Genomic DNA, 25624 nt, shown 5'->3' with positions numbered 1-25624 from the left:
CAGTGTTTGCTACTTCTTCAATTATACCAAAGTGTATTGTAATTTCTCAATAAGTGTTAAATATTTTCACTATTGATGACATATTTTTCCTTTTTGTGGTACTACTCCATCAGCTCTCCATTTCAGAGGGGTAAATTTTCATAGGGACCATAGTATCCTTGTCATTTGCAAGTGATTTGCCAGTCTGGAAAATGTTTTCGTGTTTTTTCCTGTATAATAAAGCTTTTCGAAAGTAGAATCTTCATCTGTATCTGTTGACCACTGTGTAAATTATATTCATTACTGTGCCTGACAGATGGTGAGTATCCAGTGAATATTATTAGATTCATAAATGAATGAATGAACACCATTCAAAATTTATAGTCCAGAAAGCTATGGTGGAATCTCAAATAAAAACTTAGAAATGGTTTAAGAGGATAACATGACCATTAATTTACATTAAAAAACATGTGAAACACAGATGGTAAGGATCTAATGTTTAACTACCTTCTTTCCTTTCCAGGTAATGGAAGTTCCCATGTTCAAAGTCTAAATTACCACGTGGTTTTATTTTCTCTTCTTTTATTATTTTTTAACATTTGGTTGCACAAAAACTATTTAAAAACACTTTACGGTTAATTTAGCACATACACCATGCTAATTTTATGATACTTGGGATTTAACAAATGTGTAAAATAGATTCCTATTTTCAGAATATCCTAGTTTTTGCTATTTATTGTGGGAGGTACTTTTGTCAAATTAAAACAATTATAGTACCAACAGTAATAGTAACCAAACAAAATATTGTATTACCACTTGCTACTACCTACGTGTCAGGGGAGGTGATAATTAATGTCTGGTTTATTCGCAGACTTTCTCCCTCAGCTGATTTTGATCAGAGTAATGAATGAAGTAGAGACACGGAAAAGTGAGTAAGTCAAAACTAATTTACATAGGAAAGAAAGTTCAGGCACTGTTTAAGAAAGGTGTAATAGAAAATCCTATATCCTGGAAGGGGCAGGTTGGGGGCAATGAATAGGAGGTAGGTGGTTGGTGTAGAAAATGAAAAAAGGTAATGTAAATTTAGAGAGTTTGAGAAAGTTCTGAAATAGAGAACTGAGAGATTTAAGGCAGTCTCTGTAATAGGTATGAAATACATAGATGTAGGAGGAATGGTGGGAGAAGAGAGATATTGACAAAAATGGACTTAAAAATATTTTGTTTATCATGTAAATGGCATCCCCTTTTTGTGTTTCTGAGAGTCTTTGCTAAAGCTAAATGGTTTTGCAATTACATTATTGAACTGGGATATTTATAAATTTAATTCTATGCCAAGATCAACTTCAAAGAAAGAGCAAAGTGGACTTTGCTTACATGTTATGTACTATTTATGGAAATAATAGTTTAAGAAAAAAATAGTACCTGTCTCAAGAGTTACAACATTTGGAGTAGGATATATACAGACAGACTTGACAAAATAAATGCAACAAAAAATAAAACTCTTTAGAAAAATTGTTAATTTCCTGAATTAAAGATGATATTTTTCTTCTCTTACATATAAATGAAGTGAAAGGTATCCAAGTTAAGTGACTACTTTAGCAATATTATATGAAAAGCATAAGGCAAAGGATCTGAAACTTGAGAAAACTTAAAAATAACAAGATAAATATAAATTATTATTATTTCTTCCATAGGGGTTTAGATTTAAGCAGGTGATTTTTAAATTAAATGATTTCTTATTCATTATAACATTTTCAATGATAAAATGGATTTGAATTTAGAATAGAATGGTAGTACTTTAAAATTATACTATTACTCATTGCATGCATTAGAGTAATATCATCTTCTAAATCTGTTAGAATAACTTTAAGTATCAAGAACATGATACACATTGTTCTCTTAGATCGTTTTTTGTAGTCACCAACACCATTAATTTCCATCTCAAAATAGTTAATCAGGTGATGGTTTTCTCTCCTTTTCAATTTTTTGGTGGGATCACACACTGTCATCTTCCTTCTCATTATAAAACTACAATGGCAATCTTGAAATTTCCACTGATAATTGCTGGTATATGGATAACTATCACTTTAAGTGATAGTTATCCATATACCATAAACCATAGTTTTCAAGCCTGCATCACAAAGTAACTCTAAATTCTGTACCCTCTGATTGACAGTGGGTCTTGTGTCTTTCATAGAGTTTTAGTACAAGAGGCAAAGCAAAAGAAAAAATCATTAGCAGTTGTTCATAGGCATACTCTGTGTTTGAATTTGGTAGTGAGCAAGAAGATAAAGCTTATCTTACGGAGTATTTTTCTTAATGGTCCCCTAATGTCACTGGAAATAGCAAAGCAGCAGAGTGGGGAAAAAATTGCCTTCAGAATGAATGCAAGAGAGTCTGACTTTATCAGAGAAACTTCCTTTCTATCATTCAGCGATATTTTTCACTTTGAAATTGTTTTTATTTTGCCTTTCCATGCACAAATTATTAGTATATGTGAGCAGTAAGGAAAGTATAGACTCAACCAAACACCAAAACTTTCATTGAAAGCCAACATAAATAAGAGTTGAATATAACTTTCTGTCACAATCTCATTCTTTTTTTGTTAAAGTTTTTCTGAGCTGTAGCCAAACTGGGCTAAATTGACCTTAATTGTCTGCTCTCTATGACTTTGCCAACTTCCTACCTTTTAACCTCCAACCTCCTATCTTGAATCAAAGTTCTATTGCTGCTAGAAAGCCCAGCTCAATTCTGTCACCTTTTTCGTAAAGATTTTTCTCCATAGGTGAAATGCCATGGTACTTCAACTTACAATTTACAAACTATAGTGATTATACTGCTCCCTAGGGACAAAAGTGAGACAAGGGAATAATGTAAAAGGATGACATATTTTATATACAAAAAAATTGTTTGGGTCTATTAAATAATATGGCACTAATGGGGAGTTTCTGGATGATTAAGTGAACCAGATTTTTAAAAATATTTAAGTATGGCCAGGCAATGGTGGCTCACATCTGTGGTCCCAGCACTTTAGGAGGCTGAGGCAGGCAGATTGCGTGGGGTCAGTAGTTCGAGACCAGTCTGGCTGGCACGGTGAAACCCGGTCTCTACTAAAAATACAAAAAAAAAATTGGCTGGGTGTAGTGGCATACACCTGTGATCTTGGCTACTCGGGAGGCTGAGGAAGGGGAATTGCTTGAATCCAGGAGGTGGAGGTTGCAGTGAGCTGAGATCACACCACTGCACTCCAGCCCAAGTGACACAGTGAGACTCTATCTCAAAAATAAATAAATAAATAAAATATTTGACATGTCTGTTAGAGATCTAAAGAGGGTTTTTTGTTTGTTTGTTTGTTTTGTTTTTTTTTTTTTTATTATACTTTAGGGTTTTAGGGTACATGTGCACAATGTGCAGGTTTGTTACATATGTATCCATGTGCCATGTTGATTTCCTGCACCCATTAACTCGTCATTTAGCATTAGGTGTATCTCCTAATGCTGTCCCTCCCCCCTCCCCCCACCCCACAACAGTCCCCAGAGCGTGATGTTCCCCTTCCTGTGTCCATGAGTTCTCATTGTTCAATTCCCACCTATGAGTGAGAACATGCGGTGTTTGGTTTTTGTCCTTGCGATAGTTTACTGAGAATGATGTTTTCCAGTTTCATCCATGTCTCTACAAAGGACACGAACTCATCATTTTTTATGGCTGCATAGTATTCCATGGTGTATATGTGCCACATTTTCTTAATCCAGTCTATCGTTGTTGGACATTTGGGTTGGTTCCAACTCTTTGCTATTGTGAATAGTGCCGCAATAAACATACGTGTGCATGTGTCTTTATAGCAGCATGATTTATAGTCCTTTGGGTATATACCCAGTAATGGGATGGCTGGGTCAAATGGTATTTCTAGTTCTAGATCCCTGAGGAATCGCCACAATGACTTCCACAATGGTTGAACTAGTTTACAGTCCCACCAACAGTGTAAAAGTGTTCCTATTTCTCCACCTCCTCTCCAGCACCTGTTGTTTCCTGATTTTTTAATGATGGCCATTCTAACTGGTGTGAGATGGTATCTCACTGTGGTTTTGATTTGCATTTCTCTGATGGCCAGTGATGAGGAGCATTTCTTCATGTGTTTTTTGGCTGCATAAATGTCTTCTTTTGAGAAGTGTCTGTTCATGTCCTCTGCCCACTTTTTGATGGGGTTGTTTGTTTTTTTCTTGTAAATTTGTTTGAGTTCATTGTAGATTCTGGATATTAGCCCTTTGTCAGATGAGAAGCTGGAGGCATCACGCTACCTGACTTTAAACTATACTACAAGGCTACAGTAACCAAAACAGCATGGTACTGGTACCACAACAGAGACATAGATCAATGGAACAGAACAGAGCCCTCAGAAATGATGCCTCATAGCTACAACTATCTGATCTTTGACAAACCTGACAAAAACAAGAAATGGGGAAAGGATTCCCTATTTAATAAATGGTGCTGGGAAAACTGGCTAGCCATATGTAGAAAGCTGCAACTGGATCCCTTCCTTACACCTTATACAAAAATTAATTCAAGATGGATTAAAGACTTATATGTTAGACCTAAAACCATTAAAATCCTACAAGAAAACCTAGGCAATACCATTCAGGACATAGGCGTGGGCAAGGACTTCATGTCTAAAACACCAAAAGCAATGGCAACAAAAGCCAAAATCGACAAATGGGATCTCATTAAACTAAAGAGCTTCTGCACAGCAAAAGAAACTATCATCAGAGTGAACAGGCAACCTACACAATGGGAGAAAATTTTTGTTTGTTTGTTTTGAGGCAGGATCTCACTCTGTCGCCCAGGCTGGAGTGCAGTGGTGTCATCACTGCTCGCTGCAACCTCCACCTCTTGTGCTCAAGCAATCCTCCTGCCTCAGTCTCCCAAACAGCTAGGACCACAGGTGCACAGCACCACATCAACTCACTTTTGTATTTTTTTTTTTGGTATGGGGTTTCGTCATGTTGCTCAGGCTGGTCTTGAACTCCTAGGGTCAAGCAATCTACTTGTCTCACCCTCCCAGGGTGTTGGAATTACAGGCGTAAACCACTGCACCCAGCTGAAGAAAGGGCATTAATATTTAATAATGCTTTGAATAATGAAAAATTAGATTACTTTCTGAGTCATTTGGCACACCTACCTATCAGCTTTTTCCCAACTTTTCTTCCTTACTTCAACATTGTTGTCATTCAGTCAGTCAACAAATGTTTATTAATTGTCTGCTCTTTGTTACACACTGTGTGAGGAAAAGGACAGAGAAGTTTATAACACAGAAAAGATATATTAAAGAATACACACAAAAATTAAGTACACGATGGCTGTCAGAAACCATGAAGGGTCTGAAATTTTACTCTACTTTTGACCTAGTAATTTCCCCTGCCAGAGTTTCCTGAATCCTGGTAGAAGGTGTGAGACTTCTGGGTAAAGGAAAAATTACTATTATTCACAGCACAGCAGGCAACATGAGCATCCTGTTCACAGCAGTTCTCCCTACTGAATCACACCCACATCTCATAGGGTTTATGCAAATATGGTCCCAATTAGATGCTACACAAACAGTGGGTTTGCTGTATACCTGAGGAACCCGGAGATTATGAAGTCTAGGACATTTTTATTTATTTATCTTTATTCAAATCCTAAACACAGTTTTTAAAAAACAGCTTTATTGAAAATACAATTTATGTACCAAACAATTGATCTATTTAAAATGAACAGTTAAATAGTTATTTTTGTATGTTACAGTTTTATGTAATCACCATCAAAATCAATTTTAGAACATTTTTATCACCCTCTACATAAACCTTATACCCTTCAGCAGGTACTCCCCATTAACCAATCCTCTTCCCACAACCCTAGGCAACCACTAATCTACTTTTTGTCCCTATAGATTTTCCAATATTTCGCATTTCATGTAAATAAAAATCATAGAATATATGGCTTTTTATGACTAGCTTGTTTCTCTTAACATAATGTTTTCTAGGTTCATTATGTTGAAGAGGCCCCAATTTTATATAAGGGGTATCTGGCAACCTGTCCCACCTCAGCCAGGAGAGGGATATTATCTAAATTACATTGGTAAGAAAAACTGTCTGCCCTCTCTTTCAGTGGAAGAGCCTATTCATCTTCCAAGGCTATTTGCTTTGCACGCATCCTGAAAAGATAGTCTACGATAAAGTTGTTTTGAAGATGTATAGAAACTCCATGGAGAATTGCTCCTCAATCATCATCCCTAAACAAAATGCTGAGAAAGAAAATGGCAAGCTGCTATGGAAATACATAAGAAGGAAACAAACCATCTGAGCATCCTTGGAGGCTTCCTCAGGAAGATACTTTTTAAACTGTGACCTCAGAAAAAGATGATTGAGTTAAGAAGTAAAAACACAAGAGGAAAAGATAATTTTAGGCAGTAGCCTCAAACATTTTTATTTCTTTATCTTTACTCAGGTCATAAACAATCTTTAAAAGAAAATAGCTTTGTTTATGTAAAGAGCATGCATAAAGGTAAAGAGGCAGAAGATGACAAGGTGCATGTGGCTGGAAAGTAAAGCAGGAATGACAGAATGTCATAAAGTGAGACTAGTGTGGCAGGGAGATGACAGATTATGCAAGACTTTGTAGGTAATAAGGGCTTCCAAATTCATTCCAAAATAGTGAAACACAATTGAAAAAATTTAAGCAAGAGAGTAAAATTGTCAGATTTCTTTTGTAAGGAGCTTCTCTGCTGTGTGGAGATTGGTTGGAGCGGGGGCAAAAATGGATTCAGGTAATCAGTTTTAAAAGTGTATACAATAAATCAGATGAAACACATAAGTAATTTGAAAGAGGGAAGATCAGAGGAGTATCTAGACTAATTGGGTTAGGTGGTGGAGAGGGAAGTGTTGAGGGAGGTGATATCATGAACAACTGAATGCACCATGATAACATTTACTGATCTATAAATATTGGCAAGTCTGAAGAAAGGATAATTAGCTAATCTCTAGGCAAATTACATTTTAAGTTATCTGTAGCTGTGTTAGTCTGGGTTCTCCAGAACAACACAATCAAGTGAAGTATATATAAAAATCAAGAGATTTATTATGAGGAATTGGCTTACACAATTATGGAGGCTGCTAACTCCTAAGATCTATAATCAGCAAGCTGGAGATCCAGGACTGCTGATTGTGTAATTTCAAACCCAAGGCTGGCGGGCTTGAGACTGGGGAAGAATCAGTGTTTCAGTTTGAGTCTCAAGGCAAGAAAAGTCATGGTCTCAGTTCAGTTCAGACAGGAGGAATGTTCTCTTATTCAGGGGAGGGTGAGTTTAACTTACCAGCCTTCAGCTGATGGGATAAGGCCCACTCCCATAGGGAGGGTAATCTGCTTTACGTAGTCTATCAATGTAAATGTTAAAGTCATCCAGAAACACTCTCACAGAAACATCTAAAATAAGGTTTGCAGAAATATCCCAGTACCCAACTGCCCAGTCAAATTGACACATGAAATTAACCATCACAGTAGCTAAATGAATGACACATTTGAATACACAGTTTTCCATAAGAAAATTTTAAAAAGAAAACTGAAAAGAGAAAAAGAGAATTGTAGGCCAGAGAATTTTGGAAGTTTTTTTTTGTTTTTTGTTTTTTTTTCCTCAGTTTTGTTCCTCCCTATAATCTAAGTTGTTTTATGCCTTTCCCACTGCAAAATCTTCCTCATCCATACGTAAACAAGAGTGATCTACTTTGTCCAACTAGTTATGCATTTTGGCTGGGATGGAAAATATGAGAATGGAAATAAAAGAATACATCAAGAAGGTTGTGAAGCATATGGGTAGGATTGCTGAAAGAAGTGCAAGGTATGTACAAAATACAGGGGAGAGAGGATAGGGAGTGGTACAAATGAAAAGAGATGTGGCCGGGCATGGGGGCTCACGCCTGTAATCCCATCACTTTGGGAGGCTGAGGAGGGCAGACTACAAGGTTAGTTGCAGACCAGTCTGGTTAACATAGTGAAACCCTGTCTCTACTAAAAATACAAGAAATTAGTCAAGTGTGGTGGTGTGCGCCTGTAATCCTAGCTACTCTAGTGACTGAGGCAGGAGAATCGCGTGAACCCAGGAGGCAGAGGTTGCAGTGAGCCGAGATCGCGCCATTGCACATTGCACTCCAGTCTAGGGGACAGTGCAAGACTCCGTCTCAAAAAAAAAAAAAAAAAAAGATGCATTTTATAAAATTGTGAAGAAAATGATGTAGAAAGAGCTACAATGTACAAAACTTTTGGAGAAAGATATGTCATATATATGCAAAATGAAAGGGAATTCAGTTTTGTTTGAAATTATATTAAATTGCTTGCATTGTCTTATTATCGCAGGCTGAACATTTTAGTCACAGGGTTTTTTTCCTTGAATATTTTATCTACATATCAAAATGTAATTATAGAACTAGATTATATCACATATGAAAAATACTATGTAGAGTAAAAATAGAAGGAAGTCTAAGTCTAAACAGAAGAATAAAAAAGAAGTAAATAAATATTTGACAGAGGAGGAAAAAACAGTGAAATACGAGAACATGTAGAGAGAAGAAAACAAGAAAGTCAGAGGATTGTGGATAGGAGGCAATTCAGAATAGTGTTTCAAAGTTCCATCATCGAGCCTCAACTTATTAACAAAACTTTTTAACACTCTCTTCCTTGTCCTTTTGTCTGCTAAATGTCTGTCTTGTCTTATCAGAAATTAGATTTATTCTTATTTTCTCAGCATACACATTCAAAAGCCTTTGCTACCTTTTTTTCTACAATATCACATTTTTACGTCACTTTTTATTTAGTCATAATTTAAACTTTTTAAGAAGGTGAATGTTTATTCTAAAAATATTACTATGTTCCTTGATGTCTGCCTAAAGCTCTAAGGTTCCCTGAAAGATTTGGAGGTAATAATATCCTGAAAGACCCATGGAACTAAGGAGTCAGAGGTGTAGGTCATTAAATTCCAATTCTGCTTTTAACCTATAATATGGCCTCAGACATTACCTAGGTGCCTTGATTTCCTTCTATGAAAAACAGGAAAATTGTACCTACCACATAGACTATTGTGTCTTCAGGGAGGCAATATTTAATAGGTAGTGACATATTTTAAAAGAGAAAATCAAAGAGATAGTGTAGTTTGGCATTTATTGAATGTCATTTTGTTTTGTTTCATTTTGTTTTGTTTCATTTTTTGAAACAAAGTCTTGCTCTGTTGCCAGGCTGAAGGGCAGTGACAGGTCTCAGCTCACTGCAACCTCTGCCTGCCGGATTCAAGCGATTCTCCTGCCTCAGCCTCCTGAGTAGCTGGAACTACAGACATATGCCACCACACCTGGTATTGAATGTCTTTCAAATGTCAAGCATGCTGGAAAATAATTTATGTAAAATTGAGTTAGAGTCTGAATCAGTTAGGTTACTTAGAATCCTCTGTATGGATTTCCACAGATGCTTTTTTGGCTTTTACTATTATTTTTAACTGACATAATTATACATATTTATGAAGTGCTGTGTGATAATTGGATACAGGCATACTATGTGTAATGATCAAATAAGGTTAATGAACATATCCATCAACTCAAACATTTATCATTTATTTGTATTGGGAATGTTCAAATTCACTGTTCAGCTGACAGGATGCAGCCCACTACCATAGGGAGGTTGATCTGCTTTACTTAGTCTATCAGTGTAAATGATAGGTCATCCAGAAACACTCTCACAGGAACATCTAAATAAGGTTTGCAGAAATATCCCAGCACCCAATGGCCCAGTCGAATTGACACATGAAATTAACCATCATAGTAGCCAAATGGATGATACACTTGGCTACACAGTTTTCCATAAGAAAATTTTAAAAGAAAACTGAAAAGAGAATTGTAAGCGAGACAATTTTGGAAGTTTTTTTTTAATTGCTCAGTCTTGTCCTCTCCCATAAATAATATTTTTAAGTATACAATACTTGAAATAAAACATTATTATAGTCTCCCTACAGTGCTTTAGAACACACTAGAGTTTATTCTTTCTAGCTATAACATTTATATATTTTAAATCAACAATGATGTATGCATACATATATTTGATGTGTAATACATACAATTTGAATATATATGTAGATATATATCTATTTATCTATGTGTCTATATGTCCATAACTATATTACATATGGATATATACAATATAGATACAAATATATTAAAAAATCAAAGATAGCTAACCATATGTTTATTATATGGTTATTATCTATAACTCTACAAACAAATACACAAATAGCACTTTTAGGCATATTAAATAAAAGCTACTCTGTATTGATATTTTCAGTGTAGTTCATTGAAAATTATTAGAGGAAGGATAGCGGGAGAATAGAAGCAACCATGCTTAACAGTCTATTTTCAGTTTTGTTCAGAACAAAAATAGCCCCAACTTACTTTGCAGGTTGTAATTATGACTGAGTTGACCATAACAGTTTACTGTGTCCGTAAAAGCCTTCAAATTGAGTAGTACTAGTATGTTTGAGTCATTTGTGCCATTCCATTAGAGAATAGAAACCAAAACATTAAATAAACTAAAATAACAGAACAGATATATCCGAAATTAGATAGTGGCTAAGTGCTTTCTTCTGTGTAAAAGAAATAACAGTGAAAAATCACAATAAAAACTTGTCTGTCCAGAAACACGTTCATTGCCAGCTACAAATAGACTTCTGCAAACTTTCCCAAAGGGAAATGTCACTCAATTTGGCGAAATCTTCTTTAATGTTCAAAATAAAGTAGCCATGCTATGGTTGAATTTGTTTGCTTTTTTTTCCACCCACACCCAGTCCGGAAAGCAATGCACCCATTTATTTCAATATGCCAGCAATTACCAACCAGAGAATGTCTGTAATGAGACCATTAGTAACAAAACTGGTCATGGCCTGCCTTCTCTTCCTCTCTTGCTTCTAATGCAAGAGAACATTTTAAAAACCGGGTCCAAGAACAATTTGGAGCCAAACAAAAATTCCAAGACTTGCAGCAGGTGGGAGTACCACCTGTTCATCTCTTATTCCAGAAAAAAACAATCCCCTCTTCAGTTCCCAGCTGTGGTGAACTCCCAGCTTTGAATGCAAGCAAATATTGAGAAAAGCTCTCTTTGAAAGACTGAGCCTGCTAGGAAAAGTGATCATGTAATATAGGCAAAATGAAGGGTTAAAAAACTCAACTCTGAGCAGTAGGCAAAGGCTAAAGCCACCACAGGTGTGAATCTTAACGGTCGTTAATTAGGTAGAGGTTCAACAGAAAAAGAAATTACAGCATGTGTGAGGTGTGTGTTTTTGCTGATGAAGGAGCAGTGTAAATATTCGACTCTGTAACTGAATAGACAAGTTCATTTTTATTTTCTATGTAGTGTAGACTTTGTTTCAATTAGTGCCAGATGATTACTTCCTTTTCTGATTTAACAAAGGTAAAAAATTCCCCCTCCTCTAAATATTACCTAATGGGAAATACCAAGTGCCACATCTGTGTGTGTTTAATTTTGATTCACTTTGAGGATGGGGCAATTTGGCATGGGTGGGTTAAAGAAAGAAAAGAAGAAAATTCTACCTTCAAACACTAATGAGAGTTTAAGAGATAGTCTTGTAATTTTTCTTTGGAGATGAATTAAATGTCTTCCTAGTTCATTGAACTATCTAACCCGCAACACTTTTGGTATTTCTAACCAAGTCAAAGCTGATCCAAGATAATTTTGTTTTCAACTTCTGAGAAATGGCCCCTACTAGCTGTTTTCAAAATGTCCTGCTGATACAGGATATTTTAGTATATATTTTTCAATATTTTAGCTGGAAAAGAACTAATGATATTAATACAATTTCATTATCAAACTCTCTTGTTCATTCCTAAGTATTTACTTAAATATGTAGAGACTCATTTAGTTCTGATAATGTGAAATAAATTGTTTTTCTATTTATGAAATACTTTGTCATTATGCTAATCAATTCTAACTCTGGGAGAAAATCCCCAGAATGTTTTAAAAATTAATACTTAGAAAAGTGAAAGTGCATGTGATCTACTTTCTTATGTGTATGTGTATGCATGTGTTTACTTTCAGTTTTTTTCTTGGCTTCCCTCTTTCTGTTTTATCTATTATCAACATTTGCAAAGCAGAGAATTTGTCTTCAAATTATATATATTTATATATGAATTATGATGTATAATCACATATATATTGTCTAATTTACTTCAAACCATGTCTATAGCTAGATAGCTATCACTACTGTCCAGATGATAAAATGACAAGAAGCATGAAGCATTCAAAATATACTTGTACAACAAATAACTAGATGAATAAATGATCTGTTCCAAGTCCTCATAATGCTTAATTATGAAGACATGTATTCAGAATATGTTACCCGTATCAAAGTTATTTCCACATGTTAATCAGATTTTTAAATTATGTCTACACAAGATAAGTCATTTACTCAATATGGAAGACAATTTCCAAAATTGTTTTGAGGTGTTGCTTCATGCCCTAGTCTTCAAAAGAGCTGAATAATTGTAATCACTTTCTCTTTTGGGTATAATTGAGTTAAATGACAGGAAAATATGACACTTGTTTGGCATTCTTTAGGACATTGTAACTTAGACTAAAACTGTTGTCCACAGATTTGCAAATGCTACCAGTTTTGCAGAAGTAGTTCAGTTATAACTTGTACTTAGTCCGTTAATATTGGATACAGCTAAATATTAATCCGAATGTTTCTTTCATATACATGTGCTGCATCAGTCCATCCTACTGGTATTTTGAAATAATTTTATTTACAATTAATGATTCAAACATTTAAATATAAGCCCAAGTAGATCTTTAAACCCTTTCTGAAGTCCCCAGAATGATGTAACGTTTTCATTTGGAAAAAGCACACTGAGCATTATCTGTTGGTAAACATGGATTCTATGTTGCTGTATTTTCACATTTAAATACTATAATAAAAACATTCTCCCAGCCACAAACTATTCTTTTTAAATTAGCAACCTACTAAAGTTCAGAATTTGTAATGTTAGAGGAATGTTATTAACCTTTAAGAATTCTGTGCTCATTGTGTAGGCCAATTTTGATGTAATATTTAAGAATCCAGTATAGTCATGTTCATTTCACTGACTTTATAGTTGGCCTATAAATTAGTAGATGAAAAATAAAACCTTATAGTGAAATAACATGAACATAATTAAACTACATAACCTTTCCTATTTTAGGAATGACATTTTGGTAAATTGAAACTGTAATTACTTTAACTTTTAGGAGGAGATATTATTGGACAGAAACCTTTATTCTTTTCACATGGAACAAATGTATTCAAACTTTATTTAAATTAAAAAAAAAAGACTTGGATGGGTGGATTGTTAATTCTGGTAGGACTCCCTAAATTGTAGGACAAAAAATACCAGCAGAAGTTTAGTCATTTGATTCATATTGAAGAAAAGAAAAGTATATTACAAAAGCAATAAACATGTCTGTGTCATGCAGAAATTACATTTCTCATCTGTTAAAAATTTTATTATTTATTAGAAATTTATTAGGCAGGACAGAACCAAAGAAACTGTCATACTACCTATAATTACATGTTATTTTTAATATGTCATTTGAGTATTAAATAAAAATATAAGTATTAAATAAAGATAATTTCTATATTGTGAACAAATAATAATTTTAACATAGTTAAACATATTATTTAACATAGTTAACATATTATTTAAGAGAGTTAAAATAATAATCTGAATTTAAAAGATTTCTAAAATAACTTAAAATATTAAAGACAATAGATATATCACCATCATAGAATAGAGAGAGTCATTTTTAGTTTTGTGACCTTGCGTCAGCCTCAGTTCTTCTTTAAAACTGTCGATTAGGGTCAGTCATTCCTATAACATATACCAAGTCTGAAATGATCAGTCAAGAACTAATGATGTGTTAAACTAGAAAGTTTTATTGTTTACTACTTTCATTGTAAGACCACTAAGGTTGAAGTATTATTACAGATAAATAAACTCAGATAATACAGGATGTTTTCCAATTCCAAATTCAGGCAAGAACGTAGATAGGCAACAAGCAATAAAAACCCATCCATCCATCCATCCATCCACCCATCCATCCATTTATCCATCCACCCACCCACTCAATAGATAGGCCACAAGCTCACCCAAACTAGATGGGCAACAAGCTCAAAACTAGATAGGCAACAAACAATAAAAACCCGAATGCACTTATTATTGTACCTGTAGTAACTTACAAAATAAGATTTAAAATATCAGCCTGTGTATATATCTTAGTTTTTTTCATAAAAATTTGTTGTAGTTTGCTGCACCCATAACAGGAGTGGCTTTATAAAGGGTGTCACTCTTGCTCTATTATGAAGTCTATCCAAATGGGCAATGAGCAAGTTGGACCAAAATTGTGATTTAGAGTCAAATTGATCTAAGTTTTGTCTACAGATTAATGAGATTTAAAATAAATAACATGAAGTTCTAGAGTTATAAAAAAACAGAATTCATCTTATATTAACTATTCATCATATTTTAGTCAACATAAGTAAATGTATACTTGACTGAAATCTAGGCTTTACTGGCTAGTTTGATTATGTTTCTTCAATATCTTGCCTCTGTCAGTACATCTCATAGTATATTTTTAATACTTTCTTTTGTTATATCTTTTGATTTTCTTAATAATATGATTTTTTTTTTTTACAGAGTTAAACTGGAAGCTTTACTTCTGAGAAGGCAGAAACTGCCTGCAACTTTAAAATGACATTTTTTTCCAGTCTTTAAGATTGTTCAAAAATTCTTATGTCAGCCGGGCGCGGTGGCTCACGCTTGTAATCCCAGCACTTTGGGAGGCCAAGGCGGGCGGATCACGAGGTCAGGAGATCGAGACCACGGTGAAACCCCGTCTCTACTAAAAAATACAAAAAATTAGCCGGGCGTGGTGGCGGGCGCCTGTAGTCCCAGCTACTCGGAGAGGCTGAGTCAGGAGAATGGCGTGAACCCGGGAGGTGGAGCTTGCAGTGAGCGGTGATTGTGCCACTGCACTCCAGCCTGGGCGACAGAGCGGGACTCCGTCTCAAAAAAAAAAAAAAAAAAAAAAAAAAAAATTCTTATGTCTTCTGTTGAGTAGAGTCACTTTCTTGTATAAGTATGCACGTACTCATGCACTAAAATGGCAATCTCTTACTATATCTATTTTAAACATTTTTCTGTTTTTATTCAGGTACTGATAAAACTTTGAGCCAAGGGTAACCTTGAGAAGTTCCTTAGTTACATTCTGTCTTGGTGCTGCCTGGATACTCATTAATTTCCTATATTTTTATCTGCCTTGAATTATTTTCTGTGTCCAGTGCAATTAAATACCCCTGTCTAATCTAACAATTTATTTAAATCAAGGATTGTATTCTCACTAATGATAATTATGCCTCACTTTTGCCACGGTGTCAGTTTTTGCTGTTTATAACATCTTATACTCTCTTAACTTTGAGATATATAAATTATGTTACACCATTTAAAAGGTCTTCTTCACATATTGTGACTTTTCCCAGTGTCAGTTTACTCTCCTCATATCCTTATTGCCATCACATCACACACTTTTACAAAAGATGAATGCATGACCCAGATGAAATAAAATGCCAACTTTTACTTCTTACTCTCCAGCAACAAAAAGTCCTTCACCCCTGACATCTTAGCCATGCCCAAAGGCTCAAATATCTTCAGTTTTTTTTTTTTTTTTTGAGACGGAGTCTCGCTCTGTCGCCCAGGCTGGAGTGCAGTGGCGCAATCTCGGCTCACTGCAAGCTCCGCCTCCCGGGTTCACGCCATTCTCCTGCCTCAGCCTCTCTGAGTAGCTGGGACTACAGGCGCCCGCCACCACGCCCGGCTAATTTTTTTGTATTTTTAGTAGAGACGGGGTTTCACCGTGGTCTCCATCTCCTGACCTCGTGAAGGGCCCGCCTCGGCCTCCCAAAGTGCTGGGATTACAAGCGTGAGCCACCGCGCCCGGCCAAATATCTTCAGTTTTTATTACAAGCAAGCGTCCTTGGTGTAATAGGAAGACTATTAAGCTTTTTGCATAAATAACAATGAGAAAGAAGAATGATAGTACCTAATCTATAAACTGAGCATCCTTGAGTAAACAAATTAATGTCTTATTTCTTTAATGTCTTATTCTTCCCTTGACAATGAGAGTCATAGTTATAGGCGTTAAGAAATTATTTTAGGCAGTTGGAGAAGATAAGGGGTCCTTTGGAAGTTTTATTATTATTATTATTATTATTATTGTTTTAAAGCAGCCCAGAAACATTTCTTGTCTAGCAGAAAAGCCTGGCCGGCAAACTTTGATATGCAAATGTCCACCCTGAGAAACTGGGTTCACTCAATATGGTGATTCCCGCCTTCTTATTCTTGTCACCACATGTGCCTAGCAACATGGCAGCTCCCACATATCCCCACGTGTGTAGAACATCATGGTGCCCTGCATTTGCATATTAAAAGGCTAGGGCAGGAAGGCCAGTATTTTCCAGGGCTGTGTGAATGACAAATCTGGTCAAACTAATCCCCTGGGCCCTAGGCAAATCAGATACCACTTCCTCCAGCCTCTTCATTTAACAGGCTGTTTTTTGCTGCACTCTGGGTTTCATCTGGAAGCCCCCCTCCCTGTGTCTCTGTATGGGGGAGCCTCTTCCTTCTTTCTTGCCTATTAAACTCTCTCTGTTCCTTAAAACCACTCTACGCATGTCCATGTCATTTTATTTCAACCAGCACAAGACAAAAGCTTCCTCCAGTCATCAGAGCAGTATCAGTTATTTTGAAGATGGTGATCATTCAAGAAATGAATGTATTTAGCATGATCGTTAAAACTTTGTAGATACTTCTTAAATGATAATTCCTTCTTCTTTCCAATTGCAACACTCTGGATGTCAAGTTCCTGGTAACTGCTGTGTCTCTAACCAAAACTACTTTGAATGCTGGAGAGCCTAACCAAGGTAATCTCTGGGTAATGACTGCCATGTTGAAGGCTGCTGTATTACACGGGAAGATTAGCAGAAGTAGTTTGAGGGATCTGGCACAAAAGAAATGGTAAAGTAAAATGACATTAAAGTAGGATTTATTTTTATCTCAACATCTGGGTAACAAATCAGCAGGAGAATGAAAGGGATAAGAAGAGATATTCTGATCATCATGATCACTGTTTCTCCTTCTTGATTCTATTATTTTTCTCTATCTCTTTAAAACTGCCAATACAGGTGGTGTGACATTTAGAAAGAGCATTTCTGTTGTGTTTGTTAATATTGAACATAAATTTGACTGGATTGAAGGATGCAAAGTATTGTTCTTGAGTGTGTCTGTGAGGGTGTTGCCAAAGGAGATAAATATTTGAGTCAGTGGACTGGGAAAGGCAGACCCATCCTTAATCTGGGTGGGCACAATTTAATCACCTACTAATGCAGCCAGAACAAAAGCAGGCAGAAGAACGTGGAACAGCTAGACTGGCTTAGTCTTCCAGCCTATATCTTTCTCACATACTGGATGCTTCCTGCCCTTGAACATTGGACTCCAAGTTCTTCAGCTCTGAGACTCCTGGACCTTCAACCACAGACTGAAGCCTGCACTGTTGGCTTCCTTACTTTCGAGGTTTTGAGACTCAGATTGACTTCCTTGCTCCTCAGCTTGCAGGTGGCCTATTGTGGAATCTCACCAAGTGATTGTGTGAGTCAATACTCCTTAAAAAACTTCCCTTTATATATACATCTATCCTATTAGTTCTCTCCCTCTACAGAACCGTGACTAATACAGCTGTAAACTACTAGAGACAGTAATTGTGGTCTAAAAAAATGGGCAGTGTTAGGTACTTTGTGAATGTCGGTTGAATAAGAAAGTACAGATTCTATTCCCTAACCTGACATTGCCTGACTGTAGGATCTTGGGTATTTCATCTCTTCTTTCTGGGTGTTCAGTTGCTCATACAATGCTCATATAAAACAAAGGCATTTATCCTGACGTGACTATTATACTTTGTATGCCTTTATCCAAATATCACTTCTACCCCATAAATATACACACCTACTATATACCCATAAAAATTAAAGATTTAAACATTTAAAAAGTCAAAAAAAAGCATTATTATAAGTGATCTCTACATTCTCATTCTTGTATTTTATTACTTCTGAATGATATTTATGACTAGCATAATGTCAGAGACAAAGCCATGATACGAAATCACATCTTAAACAAATCATCAATTTATCAACAATTTTTTTAGTTTAAAATATATGACTCATTATAAAACATATAGTAAGTCTATTGATTAGAATTAGTTCATCTAACTTATATAAAAGATACTATTTTGTTGGTTTTGATTCAGTGAAGAAAAGAGGTGAGCTACAGGAAAGCAATGGAGTTTATCTGAAGAGAAAAAGAGTGCAGTAGGCACTAGAGAGAGAAGGATTAGCTTTCTAGACATTGAAATGCTAAGTTGTCATGAAGCTGGGTATATAAACTTTGTTGGATATGAGCAATGCAAATATCTACAAGTAGAAAAATGGCAACCTGAATGAGTGAATACAAGTTGAACGAAGTTGAAATTAATGATGATATATATGTTTTACCTGAGTTGTGTAATTCACTGGTTTATCTGTATTAATCTTCTTGTTCTTGAGAATTTTTCTATCTTCTGTCTCCTTTTATCATTTGTTTTCTTTTTTCTTCCTCTTGTAATTTGGTAATTTTTTGTTACTTCAATCTCATTCTCAATTAGTTCCAATAAGATAGTCTTCAATATATTTGTTTTTGGTTTGTAAGATACTTTTCAAAATTAGGAGCTCTTTTACAGGCTTCCTCAGGAAGTAATAATTGCAAATTAGTAGTAATTGCAAATGCCTTAATGTCATTAACACATAAAGGAGAAGGTGCTCAAGTACCCAACAGAAGCCAGTAACTAGAATTCTTTATTCAAATTCAAGCATCAAAAAAAAAAAAAAAATCTTAGTAGATGGGTCCGTAGTATAAAAATTATGTATCCTGGCCGGGCCTAGTGGCTCAAGCCTGTAATCCTAGAACTTTGGGAGGCCGAGGTGGGTGGAGCACCTGAAGGTCAAGAGTTTGAGACCAGCCAGCCAACATGGTGAAACCCCGTCTCTACTAAAAACATAAAAAATTAGTTGGGTATGGTGGCAGTTACCTGTAAACCCAGCTACTCAGGAGGCTGAAGCAGGAAAATCACTTGAACCCGGGAGGCAGCCTGGGCAATAAAAGCGAAACTTCTCAAACAACAACAACAACAACAACAACAACAACAACAACAAACTTGTGTATCCTTTGAATCCTTAGTGTTCTCCAAAAAAACTAATTCAATGGCAGATTTATGTACATTTTTTGACACAGCTAGAATATCTAGATAGAAACAGAGTAAATATATACTAAATGTAAATTTGTACTCTCTCTCCTGATTTAACTTAAAGTTTTAGAATTTGACCAATGATTTTAATTATATAATAAGGTGTAGGTGGGCTTTCTGTGTCCATTTGAGAAAAACACATTTTCTCTCCATTTGGTAATGTTTGGATTGAAGTTTTGGAAGAAATGCTTTTTATATAGGTATGGATATTTAACTCTCATATCTAATTGATTTCTTGCTTCTGTATCAAGCATCATTAATTCTCTTTCATTGGTAACAAGACTGTTTTGAGGTTAGTAGTATGAGACAGTACATAAACTCAAGTGCAAAGGAGAAAACATCTTTTTGTTATAGTATTATTTTCCACAAAATTTAATTTCATAGTTAAAATGAATGTGATGAATTGATGCTGTTGTCATCTCTTTCATGTGTTTAGAAAGTAAGTTTAAAATTATGCAATTATAAATATAGGCATATTCAGTTTTGCATTTAATACAGTAAAACCTTTTATGTTAGACTAAGTAAATAGGGCTATTCCAACAAAGAAAATTCTAAATTAATGGGCATTATTAAGAAAATGGAATGTAATATTCTTAAAGTATCATATTTATATGAGTATGTGTGTGTGTGTGTGTGTGTGTGTGTGAGAACTGGAGAATAAGTATGTGTTGATAATTTCAATGAAATTCTATTATGTATTAAATTCAATTAGCCATTAGGTAGTGATTTCACATGATGCTGTTTTGAATATTTATGTTGCGTTATAGGTTATAAGCATTAAACTTGTAAAACACCTTCAGATAATATATAGGTAAGTTTTAATTTGATCATTATAGCCTTTGTCCACTAGGAGTGGGTAAATAATAAGTAAGACTAGAGGTCTAGATGCTGAAAGATCATAATGGGACTGCTTTTCCATGCAAATAAATTACACTCACCCATAGTATAAGGATCTTTCTTGAAATTTGAGCAAAAATATGGTTATAATCTAATTTTGTGCTAGATAAGAGCATTAAGGTAGCAATTTTGGTAATAACCTAAAGTACTAGAGCCAGGGAATAATAATAGTAAGATATTGCCATACTCAAGGTGAATGAGAAAGTAAAAAGAGTTCTCAGTTCCTTTAAGAAGGCCATTTACGCAAATTGCTAAATCCCACCCACAAGATCAACCCAGAAGGAATTACCGAAGAGAGATAGAAACACAATGTTCAGAGATTGGCAGCGACAACAATAATTGAGACAATAAAATCAACCAACCAACCAACCAACCAACCAACCAACCAACTTAAGAAAACCACTAGGGAAATTGAAAGTCGGCCTTAAAATATTTGTGTCAGGGAGGTGTGAGGGAAGCGAGGGAATGGTTACTGTTAAAATATTTGGGAACTTTGAGAGGCCGAGGCGGGCAGATCACCTGAGGTCAGGAGTTCAAGACCAGCCTGGCCAATGTGGTGAAACCCTGTCTCTACTAAAAATACAAAAATTACCCAGATGTGGTGGTGGGCACCTGTAATTCTGGCTACTTGGGAAGCTGAGGCAGGAGACTCATGAACCCGGGAGGCGAATGTTGCAGTGAGCTGAGATTGCACCATTGCACTCCAGCCTGGGCAACAGGAGTGAAACTCTGTCTCAAAAAAAAAAAAAAAATTTGGGAAAAGAGCATCTGGAACAGCAGTATGAAGACTGGTTGATGAAGTATTTTTAAAACTGGTTCTTCATTTGAATTTCCCCTGTCTGCTCCACAGTCTAAAAATCTCTCCAGGCAGCAAATTACCACAAGCAGAGGATTTATCTTATTTGTTTTCCATCTTCAGGAATCATAGTTTTTTCTTGACTTATGTCCAGTGCCTTGAAAACTATTGTCTCATTTATTTTGTCTGGATTTTTAATAGCTTCAAGAAGGTGGCTGTATCTGGTTTTTGTGTCTGCCTTGCATGGAAGAGCAGTCACATAAGAATTTGATATTTCATTTTCTCTAGAAGGAGTATGCCATTTTTTTCTACAAAGGGACAGAAAGTCAATATTTTAATTTTTATGGGCTATACAGTCTCTGTCATAACTGTTCAACTCTGCTGTATTAGTGCAAAACCAGATAAAGACAGTATGTCAATAATGGGCATTGCAAGATTTGACTTACAGTGGACCAGAATAACTTGCAGAATCCTGTTCTATAACCACTAAAAATTGGGAAATAGTGTATAACTTTTAAACTAATAGAAGTAAAATAACAAAACTAGATGATAGTAAATTTAAAAATAAAATTCCCCAAGAAGCCAGATTTTTTTAAGAAGGAAGTCAAAATATAAAGCAAATACTGTAATTAGCACATAAGATTGATTTAAATTAAACATATCAAAAATTCCATTAAGCATACACAGATTCAATGATCCATTTAATAAACAAGTGCTATGTTATTTGGATTTAAAAAAACCCTAATTTTGGTAAGTGGCATGTAAAAGATATACAGAATTTGAAAAATGAAAAGAGAAAAAAAGATATACTATGCAAGTGTGACTAAAAGGAAAATGCTATAACTATATTGGTATTAGACAGCATAAATTAAAAGGGATAATATATAGGGGGATTTCATATTAATACAAAATATGTACAAAGATGTAACACTCTAAAAGCTCAGGCATGGCTGGTCACCGTGGCTCATGCTGTAATCTCAGCTTCCTGGGAGGCTGAGGTAGGAGGATCATTTAAAGCCAGATGTTTGAGACCAGCCTGAATAACAAAGCAAGACCTCCATCTCTGCAAAAAATAATTTAAAAAATTATCTGAGCGTGGTGGTTTCCCAGCTACTTGAGAGGAAGAGGCAGAAGCATCGTTTGAGCTCAAGAGTTCTGAGCTGCAGCGAACTATGATGACACCACTGCAATCCAGCGTGGGCAAGAGTGAGACCTTGTCTCTAATCCAAAAAGTACAAACATTTAGTAACATGAACTCAAAATATATGAAGCATATTTCCACAAAACTACAATGTGAAATAAGCAGATTCACAATTAGAAGGCCAGATTTTAACATTACCATCAGCACTTCATAAAACAAGGAGGCAAAAAAAATAAAAAATGACTATAATAATATAAATTATAAAATTTATTTATATAAAATAATATAAATATTAAAACACTACTAGTACAAGAAACTATTTCAGTGAACACAAACATCCCACTAAACCTGAGTGAAAGAAGACAGAAAATAATACCTATTGCATCATTCAATGCATTAAAACATTCAAAAGTAGGCCAAATAAAATAAAAAAGAAGATGAAAAATTTAAAATTGAGTACAAATCTGGATATTTGTTACTTTGGGCCTATAAAGCATTGTCTTCAAGAAGTGAACACTTTGGGCTTCATAATCTGAGCAGAAATATTATTTGCACCCTGAAACAGCATCTTATATTAACGATGTCTCACTCACAAACCTTCAGAATGAGACCTCTGGATCTGTGTTTCAGGGTCACAGAAAAAAGAAAATGTGGAGAAGCATTTGGAGCCGAGATTGCTTTAATCACAAAACAGAATATTTGGGATTACAGGTTGCACTGCACAAGCACTTGTAGCAGCTCTCTCCCAACTGGCAGAGGTGCTCATGTTGTTTTTCTTAAATAGTATATGTGTGTCTTTCTGAGTGGGAGAACCCTCTGAAGCATGGGATCAGGGGCAGTAGCCACCCTTATCCTGGGTGAAGGATAGAAGATACTGTTGTCCTAAGCAGAAGCAAAGGCAAATTGAAAATGAAGATAATATGAAAGGTCCATGAGTCATCTTGAATTTGTTGTATAATGAATTGTTGGATTGTTGGATATCATGGACTGAAGATCAGAAGATGGAGATTTATAAATTATTCTTCTATGGGATTTACTGAAGCCAGGGGCATGCAGGAGATTGCTGTGAAGAGAATTTGGAGTGAGAAGACAAAATAGCTGAAGATAGCTCTATGGGACACCAACATAGAGAAAACAGAGGAAGAAAATTTATTTATCATGATTGAGATATATAGATAAGAGATATAAGAAGAGATCAAACACTGTCTGGAAAACAAAACTAAAAGTAAATGTAGTAAGACTGCCTGTCCTTAAACTCAGAATGACAAAAATCTCTATTGTAAAGAGCCTGAGAATTAAAAATAGTTCTCTATGCATAGTTCACAGGCAGTCACTAATGAACTAAATGAGATCATTTATATTAACATATTGAATTACATAGGTTTTTCTCTTTTGATGAGTGAGAAATGAGGAGCTAAGCATTAAGTGCCACAAAGTATAAATGCAAAAGAAGTGTGTAGATGTGTGCCTGTGTGCATCTGTGAGCCTTGTTTGTGTTTCTCTGTGTGTTTCAGATAGAAGTGTCTTGAACACTACAATTTTTATTTAAGATTAATGGGCACAAAATGACAGCTACCGGTGAAATGTAGCTTGGGGTCAAAAATTCTGTCTCCTTGATCAGAGTAAGCTGATGAAATAATTCTAATGTGTTGTCTAGTCAACCCCTCATTTAGATAAGTAAATAACTCTAGATTATACAATTATCTGCAATGTATTAAGTCTAAGACACTATTGATTATTAGATGAATCATCATTTTAAGATCAGTAAAGAAAACAAGTGTAACCCTGTCAAATTCTTTCATAATGCTTTCTTAACACTTGAAATTTTAACTGAATATTTACTGAAAACGTATTTGACTTATTTGGAATAGATTTTTATCACATACCACTCTTGTAATTATATGAAAAGAAAATACACGCAAACTAAACAGTTTAGGGTATGCCTAAAGTATCTTTTACATTTAGTATCCATATCTGTTGAATTACTTTTCAACACAGCATTTTTCACTTCTGTGTTTTATCAGACAGCATGGTCAGCTGAACTTTGTGGAGCATTGCTGACACAGCATTTCTCAGAGAGTACTCCATCAGTCTGCTCCAGACCTGCTGATAAGCCACTTACACAAGCTGGAGTGAATATTGCAAGTTCAAAACTTCCTGGACGACAGCAGTTGTAAGTTACAATTCTTAGTTATTTCTAGAACTGATGATGTGGACTGAGAAAAACAAAGCCAGGACTTAAACCAAATTCTTCTTCTTTTCAAGGCAGTGCTCTTCCAATACTTCATTCCAGATATTCTGGGAATCATGCTTGCTTCCATATGTGTATGGGAAAATAGACATTTTTAAAAAATAAATGTTATGCAATCATAAAATGAAATACTATACAGACATTAAAATGATGTAGTAAAAGGACATGTAATAACTTGCATTACATATATACTACTTGTAATATATAATACAATATATTATATATTGTATATATATATCTCTGTCATATATATGCACACAAATATACATACATGCATATATCTGTGTATATGAATGTACTGTAAAGACATATACTGTTTCCAGTGTCATCCCTGAGATAGAAGTATAAAAAACTGCTTTTTGTTTTCCTTTGATATGTTTTTATTTCTAATTTTCTAAATGATACTTTTACCATGTTAAAATAAACAGAGTATATTCTGTTTGTAAAATTCTCATTACAGACTTTCTAGAATTTTTCTTCTGATATGATTTTGGATAATTTAAAAGCTCAGATTAACCTTGAGTTAAACATTACAACATAATTGATTATAAGCATTTAAATTTGCACTTTCTACACCAGAAATTTATTACAAATTTTCATATTTCTTTCCATAATTTTATAACGGTCAAATTACTAATCATAGAAAATGAATTAGCCTCTTCTTTGAAACAAGTACATAGTCAAAACCTCTTAAGAAAAGTTATATAACACATAGCTTGATTTGTTGCAACATTTTAACTGTTAATTTATATTTATAATTATAGATTAGTCTAAGATTTCTAAAGTGTCTAAAAGTAGTTATATAATGCAAATAACTGAGGGACATATTATCCACTGTTCTATTAATTATATTAATTATGCAACTGCACTTTATGCTACAATATTAAAACTCAACAAAACTGAAAGTGTACATATATATTTTCCAGTCTTTATTAATATACACTTAGTGTGTAATCAACATGAAATTTGCATTTTTGTAAGTCTTGCACATATATTTTTATGTTTTTGTGTCCTTTAAAGATAGCTACAAAAATCATTTACTTTTCTCTTTATTATCAATCTATTTTCTCTCTTGTTTATGGCAACAGGTCTAAGTAGTCAAATCTGTTTAAAA

At 34.8% G+C, this 25624-nt stretch overlaps 1 protein-coding gene across 1 annotated transcript in view; it reads left to right on the top strand.

Moving 5' to 3' along the window:
* Positions 1 to 25624, top strand: part of LOC134732578 (uncharacterized) — a 208096-nt gene that overhangs the window by 67622 nt on the left and 114850 nt on the right. The window contains exon 3 of the mRNA XM_063618505.1: positions 24284 to 24432. Within this exon, the coding sequence (XP_063474575.1) occupies positions 24284 to 24432 (149 nt within the window). The remainder of the gene's footprint in view (positions 1 to 24283; positions 24433 to 25624) is intronic.

This window comes from Symphalangus syndactylus, chromosome 15, assembly GCF_028878055.3.
Source record: "Symphalangus syndactylus isolate Jambi chromosome 15, NHGRI_mSymSyn1-v2.1_pri, whole genome shotgun sequence".
Taxonomy (NCBI): Eukaryota; Metazoa; Chordata; class Mammalia; order Primates; family Hylobatidae; genus Symphalangus; species Symphalangus syndactylus.
This window is presented reverse-complemented; position numbering and strand designations above follow the sequence as displayed.